Source organism: Platichthys flesus, chromosome 12 (genome assembly GCF_949316205.1).
Source record: "Platichthys flesus chromosome 12, fPlaFle2.1, whole genome shotgun sequence".
In the NCBI taxonomy this organism is placed as follows: domain Eukaryota; kingdom Metazoa; phylum Chordata; class Actinopteri; order Pleuronectiformes; family Pleuronectidae; genus Platichthys; species Platichthys flesus.
The window spans coordinates 18,830,440-18,842,605 of NC_084956.1; the positions used below are offsets into that span (position 1 = coordinate 18,830,440).

At 42.2% G+C, this 12,166-nt stretch overlaps 1 protein-coding gene across 1 annotated transcript in view; it reads right to left on the reverse strand.

Moving 5' to 3' along the window:
• Positions 1-12,166, reverse strand: part of LOC133966661 (adhesion G protein-coupled receptor A3) — a 172,248-nt gene that overhangs the window by 24,596 nt on the left and 135,486 nt on the right. The window contains exons 15-16 of the mRNA XM_062401671.1: positions 7,029-7,156; positions 537-660 (exon numbers count right to left, since the gene is read on the reverse strand). Coding sequence (XP_062257655.1) covers positions 537-660; positions 7,029-7,156 — 252 coding nt within the window. The remainder of the gene's footprint in view (positions 1-536; positions 661-7,028; positions 7,157-12,166) is intronic.

The window sequence follows — 12,166 nt, forward strand, 5'->3', positions numbered from 1 at the left end:
TGAGAAACTTTAATGCCAGACATTTGCCAGCATCAGGCATGCCATGGGGACACACCACTGAGCCTTTGTTGAACACTCACATATAACCAGTGCATGTTTCTTTCTTTCAGTTGTTAGTGAATATACATTAACTGTAAAGATGAAATTGAAAGGCAAAAAAAAACATTTACAAAAGATTAAAAGGACAATAAAGATTATTATACACATATGCTGTATATAGTGACAAAACAGCAAAAGAGAGTGATGCACAACACCCACAGTAACCCCGGGCAACAAAAGAGAACACGGTCAGACAACAGAGGGACAGGGAGCAAATGTATTCATGATGAGAACGCCTGAATCCCCAGAGCTCATTGTGTCGACACTTCAGTGACAGAGTGACCAGGCCACACGTGCCGCTGAAGCGTGAAAGACACATAAGGCTGGACTGCTCTACAACCACATATTGCACTCAGTGCCAACACCTCAATAGACATTCATAATCAATTCTCTGAAAAGCTTTGAGAGTGGGACGAATGAAAAGGGAATGCACTTACTGCTTGACAGATGATGGGGTATTTGATTCGATTGATGCCGCCGGCAAACACGGCGAAGGTCAGAGCCGTGTGGAAACAGAAGTTGAGGAGCATATGCCATCCCTTCCGACTGATGCGGATTGAGCTGCCACAAAAGACCAAGAATCAAAAAATTAGCAGGTACATACCCCACAGTGTTTCGTCATAAACTCAAATCTTACTGAGACTCAGCGTTCAAGGTCTATTACCCATCAGCCAATTTGGGTAAGGTTTAAGCCACTCTTTTACAAGGCCTGCATAAATTGCCCTTTTCTTTTACCTTGCTGCTGCCATATAGATTAACAACCACAGAGGCCAGGAGCACTGCTCATAGAGCGTGTGGCACAAACAGGCCTGGATGAAGTCCACTGTCAATGCCTGAGCTGAATAACATAATATCTTAGAGTAATGTGAAAAGCTTAAATTGACTAAACTTTAAAAAGTAAGGTCATAATTCACACTACATATTTAACTTAGTAAACATAATCCTAAACCAATTATAATCATAATAGGTAATTTTCATTGTTTACCACATCAAACAGTGCAATATTGTGATTAATTATAAGTCAGGAACATTCAGGATTTTAACCAGCAACTAAAATATTTAAACCTGGTAGCAGCAGCATCATCATCATCATCATCATCATCATCATCATCATCATCATCATCATCATCATCATCATCATCATCATCATCATCATCAATGCCAATCACACACATAAAATTACTCATTGTCAAACCACATTCACTCTTAATAGTTAACTGTCTCACAGCAATCACACTGTGGGACTTCACAACAACAACCTCCACATAAGATTTCCTTTATCACTCAATCAATCAAATTTATGAAAAGCAACAAGAACACTCAAAGATGTATTCCCCTTCAGTATAAGAGAATCATCAGTTGGGAAGTGGTTACGGGGATAAATTGTTTAAAATCTCCCGACAATGAAGGGAAAATGATGAAAAATGTTCTTCCAGAGACTCGGCTTGAAGATGCTGCACCTTTGCAAAGGTCAAACTCTGCACGGTGAAAGATACTGTAGCTTACGAGGGACCAGAATTCTTCTCCACTGGCAAGCTGGTAACATTAAAAAAAAACAAAACTGTACGAGCTTTGTTTCAGAAGAAAACAAATATGAGAAAAGACTGCATTCTTTATGTCTGAATAAAGAATATAGTCCTCAGACAAAAGACTACTCACAGAGTCTGGAAGAACTCATTGTTTCATTCAGAGTACAATCTTCTTACACTGCTCTTTCACTCTTTTTCAAACATACAGTACATGCAGTGGTGTATGCATTCAAATATGAATCCTTTTGCTGGTTTGATGGTGAAATCAAAAGAGATTGCTTCCAGTTGACTGGGCCAATTGAAGTTTTTACAATGTAAAACTATGCACTCATATCCACTTTGTGAAATATGGCATCAGCCAGGGCGTTAGGCAGCGTTAGGCAGCCTTAGGCAGGGCACTTAACCCACATTACGTCTTTCCATCAAGCTGTTAGAAAACAGAATAAATAGGTCAGACAATACCAGTGTACGGCATTGTACTGTGTGCATTAACACACCATCGATTCTTTTAATTACTTTCCTGTGTCAGCTCCCTCCTTTTAATCTATACTGTCACCATTTGAAATTGTATAACCCTGTGCTGGAAATCTCCACTCCCCAAAATGGAGGAGCGGAGCCCCGGCTGCACGTGAGCCCACTGTAGATGAAGCGGTGGCTCAGCGGTGAGCTATGAGGCGTGTTTGGGGCCGGGCTCCGCTGCTCCCGGCGAGAGGAGGGAGAGTTAGAGCCGCGGCTGTCGATGCCTCCGCCGCGGCCCAGGTACGGAACTCCTTCCAGCGACGGGGCCATAAATCAGGCCAGCTCCCGACCTCCCTGGAAGGGGGTTTTCAGAGGCTCTGCTCTGGGCTTTCATTGGGTCAAGTACATTAACCTGGCAACCCTCCACATCCCCATCTCCCAGAGGGTGGGGCAGGTGGGGGGGGGGAATAAAACTGTTCGCTCGCTGCATCTGCTCCCTCACCTGCACCCGCTGCTGCTGAGCCAACTGTAAGGGACAATAAAGCCACGAATGGTATATACTAACACATAATAGTATGGGCACAATCAGCTGAGGGATTTCATCAGTGAATGTTCCAACCATGCTCAAAATTCCCATCAACCATCGGTAGCAGCACTGTTAAATGTAGAGATGGAAGCAGTGGCACGCTAAGCATGATGGTGAGCAGGATGTAACGTTGCGGTAAGGCTGGGGCTTTATGGTTAAAATCAATAATGTGATATTGTGTTACTTGGAGACAACAAGAACCTATAAACAAGACGTATTATTGTCTCATAAAGTTGCTATGAAGATAACTAGAAACAGTTGCCTAGTTACAGATCCAGTAGACGTAGTTACAGTAGAAGCTAGAATAGGACTCAGTGGAGTGAACACCTCCGCTGAAGGCCAACATTACACACACTCTTAGATATCCGTCCCTTAAGAAGGCCTTTCTTCAAGATCTATGAATTATTGCTTTCCACACAAATGAAAAGTGTAAAAAAAAGGTAAAAGGCAATTTGCATGGATGTTTGCTAAGATTTTATGGATTCTTTCTGGACCCCATGTCTCATCCTTCCACCAAATCTCGTGGAACTCTGTCAAGTAGTTTTTGCGTAACCCTGCTTACAAACCCACCAACCAAAAACAAACGGAGTAGGTTAAAAGAAGAATCCTCTTTGGTGCAGGTAATATTATGAGTCACGTTTCTGCCTCCAGTCACAGATAAGTGAGTTAAAGGTTTCTGCGTCTGTGTCTTGTATTTTAAGTTCAGCTTTGGTCTCCACCAACTCAAATTGACTGTTTTCGTAGCTGGCGATCTGTCTGATATTTGGAACATTCTGCAGCTGGAAGCCGCACTGATAAGAGCTGTGAGACCGACACAAAGACTAAATTAGCCTCCTGTGTTCTTATGTCCACTTTTTTCACTGAACATATGTTGGCAGCCATTATTAACCAAACACGCCTGAGGCTGCTCCCTTTAATTAAGGGCTTGATGATGGTTGATTCCTGTGACAATATATAAAGTGTCAAACAAAGAAAACTAAATGCTCTTTTCTTTTTTCATTTCCTCTTCCTTTGGGATCAATTACAATTTATTTTAGATTTCACCGCATGTATTGAATTTTTTTGTTCTTTAGGATGAGTTATAAGAATTGTCCCTTTGATATGACTATTTAGTGGATTTGTCCTTGGTGTACATCAATAATTACTCAGAAAAATTCCAGCACTGCAAATCCAGAACTATATGAAAGAGCATGTTTCCCAATTTGATTACTTGTGACACAAATTGCACAAGTGGATTTTACTGGGTTCAAATATTTTGGGTTCAGAGACTTGATACCCACCACTATATTCTCCCCAACTTGCTGTCTGACAAATAACCAAATGCTGAGTGAGCACATTAATGCCTGTGTTTAAGTGTCAGCGAGCTGAAGTGAGAAAGTGACAAGTTCGAACATGCACTCTATCCTGGGCCTGTTCTTCGAGCACCCTCCCTTGTGTTCTGCCCATTTAACACATAGTGCCGGTGCTTCGCAGCTTGGATACTGTCAGTCATCTGGAGTGATACTACAAAACTGGATTGTTACTAAACGGAGATGTGTTGTGGAGCTGAAGAGTGCATGGAGGGAGGTGTGGAAGAGGAGGATGAGCTGGAGTTTGTTCATATGAGCGTCACTGAAAAGAAAAAAGAAACCCTCCAATCCTCCCCTGTGAGAGAGAGACACCCAAAAGCTCTATAAAGGCTTGTTCTCGCTCCAGTTTGGACCAGAATTAATGTCCTTTTGCTTTGAGCATCTCTCGGTTATAAATGTGTGTTTACATATGGATCCTGGCTATGATCAGGTTTTTGAAGTCTTCCGTTTATGGGTTAGCGATGTAGGACACCAAATCCTGGTTTCTTAAACGTGGATAATCCATTACCAGGTTTAAAGAAACCTGGATGTGTTAGCTGGAGTCCTTTGAAATGTTTATCCAGGTCCCACATCATTCTCTGCCATGCTCACAGATGTGTCATCAACTCCACAGTATCAAAGTAAATGACATAATGATGATCAGAACAGTGTCATAAAGGGAACATCTGACAACAGATCATAAACTGAATAGTAGTTCTCTTTTTATTCCATTAGCTGTGATGAGATGAAGAGGCTAAATCCAGCAGACTGGCAAATGCGTAAGAGTTCAGCCAGCCAAAAGGTTTTTGTGCAACAGTGAAGGTAACACAGGCAATATAGAAATAAGCAGCTCTTCAGGAATTAAGACACAGCTGCAGGCAGAGGATCATGAACCTGGATTCTGTTATGATTCTCTATGCAGGGATATGAATCACGTTTCTCATTTTGTGTAATCACCACTACACTAATATGACCTACATCAGGAACTGAATTTGTAACTGTATCATATAACCCATGGTTATTTTATATCCTCTACTGACACTACAAAATATAAACACTTATTTTTTATGGTTTAAGTCCTGTGTGCCATTGTCTTTAGATGTCTGTTTAGACATTCTTACTTCTGAATATCCTTTTCAGTTTCTGGGATTTCTCTGTGAGCACGTTGAGCTGCAGTTGCATGTCCTTGTATGGGCATTGGCGGTGAGTTGACCTATGCTAATTAGAAACATAAAAAGTCACTGCGTTCATCTATTTAAAAAGACAGGTACAATTCTTCAGTTTACGAACGTGTCATGAATCTGACAAAGTTTTCTTAGGAAAGAACAATTTTCAAGAAGATATTGGTGAACAAGGTCAATGTTATGCTCTGGTATTTAACGGATCATTGATATTGAATTTTTCGCCGTCCACTGGCCCAGCATGCTTGTTGGACTGTTTGTAGTTATTTCCGCCTTTCTCGTTTGGACAGAAATTTAAAATGTAAAATGTGCAGAAGGAGAATTTTTCTTAAATGGAGAGGAAAATATAGAGTAGTTTAGACAAAGCCAATGTCTATGAATAGATCGAGCCAAACAGCAACAGGCCATCAGTGCATGGATATATTTGTAAAATATAATTTCTCAGTTCACCAATGGGGTTAGGGTATGGTGGTTGTTATATATAGTTTCCATGCAAAACGTTTTAAGATGCTATATCTTACATGAATCCTTTACCTCAGTGTGTAAGATGTCTGACAGTCTAGTAAAATACATGTTAAAACAGCCATTCTATATATATATTTATATCTTTCAACAACAAATCTATACTCACTAATTATCTGATAATCACGTTGCTTTATAACCATTACAGTTTAGCATCTATAGTATAAAGCTAAGGATTCATTCAAATAGTTTCCTAGCACTTTACTTCAGCATGTGTCTTTAAATGTCTGTGCGAGATTAACAATGGCATAAAAATTGATTTCGAGGCCATTCATTTTGCACAAACACCAGAACGTCCACGGGTGATTGGAAACGGTTGACATTTCAGCTCAAACTAAAAATCTTAATCCTCTGCAATTTTGAAATTGCTTGTGGCTGTACCGCGCCTCGCAATCTTTACTTCAGTCAGTGCTGCAACGCCAGACGACAGAAAGTGATGTTGCTGCTTGGATGCTGTCATTGCTGTCTGCCTGCAGAGGAACACTCCCTGTCTTTGTCCCCTGTGTCACAGATGGATGTTAACTGCGAATGCTGCGGTGCCTCACGTAAATTGTGTGCTCTAGACACAACACGGACAACAAATCATTAAAACCAAAGATTTTAGACCGAACAACTACCAGTTAACTGTGTTATTCTTACAATAACACGATACATCTTTAAAATTTCTAATGAAAATGTGACATTTGGGACATTAACTGTATTTTTTTTTCATTTAAATGGATGGGAAGCTATTACAATAATACCACATGAATGCCATAGACGAGTTAAAGTGACTGATGCTCTGTAAGAACAACAGATGATAATACATAGCACAGGCTCCCTCCTGGTTTAACAGCATCCGCGGCAGATGAACTTAAGTGGAGCAGAGAAATGCCACAGTGCACAGCCACGAGAGCCACGGAGTGCATTGGTTGTCCTCATCTCCATATGGAATAAAATGAAACAAAGGTGGCCGAAGTTACCCATAGAAATCCATAAGAGGCATACATTTATGCTGTCAAATTCACACTCACACACAAGCATGCACGCACGCACGCACATACACACACACACATTTGTCTTTGTGCTTTAGATCCTCTTAGTCAGACAGGCTGCAGTGCTTTACATGCCAGCCTGGAGCATCTGATTCACATCACAGTCAGCTCAGGATCTGTGGCAGAGGAGTCGAAAAACGAAACTGTCAAACCACGAAGGTAAAAAAAAGGGTGACAAATGAGGCGATCACATAAGCATCTGCCTACATGTCCAGAGGTAGATGGGACGTTTTTGGAGATTTGATTTTGAATTTATGACACAAAAGGTTTCAATCTTTATCTCTCCTTACCTGTGGTGCACTATGTACGTGATGATGGAGGCGAAGAGGCAGAGCAACATGACCGCCGTGCAGGCATACACGACCGGGTGCAAAAACTCCCCAGGGTACGGGGGGAAAGACAGCACCTTCTTCAGATCCTGGGGTAGAAACAGGGAGAGAGAGGGGAGAAGTGGGGATGAGAAAAGGCCATCATGAATGCAGTTTTACAAAAATAATCACTGAGCAAGAACTACTCCTGTTTAACGACAGCATTTTCTTCTGCTGCTTAACCTCTTTAAACCAGCGACCCCATGGACATTACAAACACTGTGAATTTTTGGAAAATAAAATGTGTCAGTGTGGACATGTTCGACCTCCTTTCAATAGGTTGAAGCTCGGCTACCTGCCACACATTTAAATCGCCACAAAGAACCGATCAGTTCACCAAATATATGAGCAAGTTCAAGCACAACGCTGACAGGCAAAGCAAACTTCAAAATGGACGTCGGGGAAATGTCTTTGCGTAAGAGAGCTGCCCAATGAGCAGAATAGAGCAACAATCTGTCAAGTGAGTTAGTGTCCCCCCCCTCCCCTGCATTTACTTTCCACATTTCAGGCATTAGCTGACAATCTTAGCCGGAGCCTCTTAACACAACAATAGCGTAAGCTTCCTACTCTGCCAACAAAAAGAAGAAAACAAAACTGGATGGGAGCCAGGGTAAAAGAAAAAGAATGGAAAGAAAGTTAAGTCGCTTTTAGTGGCTCTTAAAAGACACATTGTTAAGAGGCGCTCATTAAAACCTTATCCACATCACGGTTGATTTGCTTTGTAATTAATTCTGAGTTAAAGTCTCTTACAGTAAACTCAGAGTAAAGACAACTTTTTAATATTTCACTTCATCACTGTGTCGGTAGGCTTTGTGTTAAGAGACAAAAGAAGCAATTGTAAAATCTGCAGGCTCGCTCCTCATGCACTCGACCGCCCTCTCAGCTCGGTGCCACAGGCAGGTGCACAGCCCGCAGTGACGTCACACATTTTGCCGCCGTCGTGTTGACGCTGCTAAATAAAGCGCACCTTATCTCCATAACCCCGGCAGCTCCGTGCGAGTTTGGGTCTGCGAGAGTGATCCGCATACACGCTGTCTGACTCCATCATTGTCTCGTTGAGTATCCGAGTGGGATATGCGCTCTCCCTGTTTATCCGCTGATGAGCCTGTCGGGGCCTGTGAGGGGCCGCGACCTTCAACTGAGCATTTATAAACACAGTTGTAAAGCAGTGGCCCGTGATGAAATGAATGGTTTGGGGGACAGGAAGCTGGGGAGATGTGGAGCAGCAGAGTGTGTGGTAGAGACACTCATCCCCGAGTATGATACGGCCTTTCGCGGGCCACAATGGGTTCTAAAATTTGACAGAGGGGCCGGGCCAGGACCAGATGGATGGAGTGTTTTTGTGAACTAATATAAATGACATGGAAAAATCAATATATGAAAGGATTTGGCCTTTAACAAGTAGCAAAGCATTTATTTGCAAGGCAATTTAACAAAAACTCGCCTTCGGAGAAAGGCTTGCTAGCCTTTGCTATTTCAAATGCCACCAAAAAACCTGCCTCTGTAGTTGAGTCTTGAATCGCAGTTTGTCGGTGAAAAAAATGTTGCTGAGTCTGTAAATTACCCGCCAACCTCTGAGCAGTAGCCGCCCGTTCTTGCATTGACTGCTTGCTAGCGTAGTTAGCATGCTTCGTAGCAAAGTGACGGCTGATGTTGTACTCCTTTAAAACTGTGACAGTTTCTCAGCATATCAGGCATACAGCCTTCGATTGGAAAAGTGTTTTGTTGTAAAGCACAACTACAAAGTGTAATAAGTAAGTGACATTGAAGTGCTACTAAATTGTTAGTTTCAAAACATTTTAGTATTTTTTTTTTTTTTTTTTTTATATTTGGACAAGTTCGGCGGGCCAGATTAAAAAAAACAACGGGCCATATACGGCCCGGAGGCAGTACTTTGCCCATGTCTGGTCTAGAATGTTCTGGATATTTTCCTGTTGCTGTGAACAAATCTGACCCGCACAATCTTTTACTGTGTTCTTTCTGTGAATGGCAAATTTTGGAAAATGTCTGGATCCAATTTTCCAGTAATTTGCCGGCTTATGTAGAGTGTTGGTTCCAGATGTTTAGCCAGATCATCTTCAATGCAGCTTGGTATTGATCCTTTAGTCTGTGGAACCCTTCTGGAAGGAAACCATATCCCCTCATTTGTTTTAAAGGTGATGCGTACGTTTCACCGAATGATTCACAAATCATTCGGTGACCCCCTCGTACCCTGTGGTATTGACATTCTGGAGGAGACCACCCTTAACAGGAAAGAAATGGTGAAACATGGGATAAGGGCAATCACTCAGGACAGCTCTGCATTGATTTGCACTAGACCCAGACCATGTCAGCATAGGAGAGCCACTGATCCCCTCACTGTGGGGGTCAAGCATTCAGGTCTGAACCTCGGCATGACTCATCTGACCGTATCATTTCCACATCTCTGTAGACCAGCGTCTGTGCTTTTTGCATCACTGAACTCTCAAATGGGCATCCATCTTTGTAATAAGAAGTCTATGCACTGCAGCACAACTTTATTACCCCGTGCTGTAAACGCACTGTTCTTGCTGACAGAGTCTAATCACGTCCTGCACTGACATTCTCAGTCAGAGTCTGCTCACCTGCTTTTCCTTACAAATCGCTCTAAAGCACATGCATCACCATCTTTCCCATGAAATGCATGCAGACACAGCGGAGCAGTGTTTGTGACAGACACCTCTGCCATCCATGTCCAGATAATGAGCCCTCTCTCAAAGGCCCTGTTCCAACCGGGTGTTAACATCCGTCCTGAGGGATCCGATCACAAGTTGACAGCGTTAAACATGTGTGTTCACACCTCACATTAAAAAGTGTCCTGAATGTGTCTCTCGTGACACAGGTCTCACTTTCCCTCTCGTTATGTGAATAAATACAAATGTCATTTTTTTGATGACAATGTTTTCAGTGTCAACGTGGAGGCTAAGGCTGATATTGTGGTGGATGCTTAAAAAAAAATATCTCCGGACACTGGGAAACATATAAAGGCGCAGGACACATTTGTATTCACACAGGAAAACAAAATGTAGCCCCATGCATACCAGACCACCTCTGAATGTGGCCTGAGTGTAGTTCAGACCTGAATTTAGTGCTGACCACTTACTAATCAGAAGGTTGGTGGTTCAATCTCTGTGCTTTATCTGTCCTTGGGCAACGCACACTGCCCCTGATGAGGGTGTCATCATTGTGTGGATGGACTGTGATAGAGAAGCGCTTTATAAGGAAGTGTTAAGAAGTGTGTGTGTGTGAATGTGTGGATGTGACTTGTAGTAAAAAATAGTTAAAGTAGTCATTAAGGCCAGAAAATTGCTAAATAAATACAGTCCATTTATCAATGGTCAACTATAGCTCCTTCACTAAACCCCCTCCCCAAGCAAACCCTGAATTAGCCAATCAGAGTGAGCTGACCAGGAGTTAGGTTTTGTGTATATAATCATTGCAGAGAATCACAGCTGGTAACAGCAGATATAGCAGCCTCATTGGATACTAACAATAAAACTTTATTTCCAACTCACCGACCACATCACCAGTGGTCGACTACAGCAGCTGTATTACCAGTCTTAACATCTCTGAACAACAATTCCTGCTGAAATGCAAAGCGGTGGAAGAAAAATCTACGTGGTAGATCTTAAAATTCATTTATGACTTTGCAGCTCGTAGCTTGGCCGAGGAGTCAAAGGGGGAGGGATGGGGAGGGAACTGCAATTAAACAGGAGCAATGCACCACGTTTTGAGTAGCACGCAGAAAGAAAGAGCACTGAGCGAGGGGGCCTTTTGGGTAAAAGCCAAACATGACAAACATATTCCAACATCGTAAACAGCAACACATAATTTGGTAGTTACAGACTAACAGGGAATTATAAAGTCCGTATTTGTCCTCCAAGCGATGTCAAGGCAGGACAATGAAAGCTGGTGTTAATTACAGCTCAATGAATTGATGTTGCTTAAAAAAGAAAATCACGGCCTGAAGCACCAGCAAGAAATCCTGCTGAAATGAAGCTTTTAAGTCCATAAGCTGATTTATATACATGTATATATGAGAATAACCCCACGTGAACATCGTGTTAACTCAAGGTCAAAGGCAAAACATTTCAGACTCAATCTGTTACTCCATCGGTAAAAACTAAATCACGCTCAGACATATTGAACAGTCTGATGCGATGCTAAGGGGCACATGATGATCGACGGCAGCTCCGGTTAAATGGCTCTAGGTGTGAGGGAGGAAGTCAAATGTTCTCCTGGGAAGTATTATCATCATCGCTGCTCTTATAATGCTGCCTGAGAATGTCAGCCGCCTCAACCATCTCTCACCTCGATGCTCACAGCTGCAGAGCTGGGCGGCTTTTCTCAGAATCTACAAGATGACATGATTCTCAGTGTTTACTCACAAATCCATTATTATATTATCATTTTCAATCTTTCAGCTCATCCTTCTATGTCAAACACTGCATTGTGCAATAGCAACGCTTAAAGTCCAAATTCAAGCAGTTTCAGCATGCAGGCTGGCATTTTGGAGATCCTTAATTTGTTATCGTTGTCACTGTGTGTATGGGCTCGATCCTTGAAACACATTTAGAGTGAGTACCATGCAAATTGGATACTGATTAAAAGCCAAAATGCCCGGCTAACAACAGAATGTAATGTTCCCAGCATCCAGGCTGAACCGAGACAGACTCTGACACGTCCATCTGTGCTGAGCTGTCGATAACGGAGCTAAACGTCAGGTGTGACTAAAGCTGCAGAAGCAGAAGTTCTTCATATCTGAACAGCGGGGCAGCACTTTCACACACGGGTCCTGCTGAGGTCTGGCTTTCCTGCTGGAGGTGATATTAACACTAGATTCATCCCCCACCATCTTCAGGCAACCGTACTGCTGAGACCCAAAAGGCATATTCATTTTGAATTATTGATTACGAGTAATTCATTGTTGTTCTTATCAATATCTGAGAGTAACAAACTTAATATTTTACTCTTTTCATACTATACACTGTCATTTAATGGTTGACTTCAGGGTCGAAACCCTGCATTAGCATAGATATTAC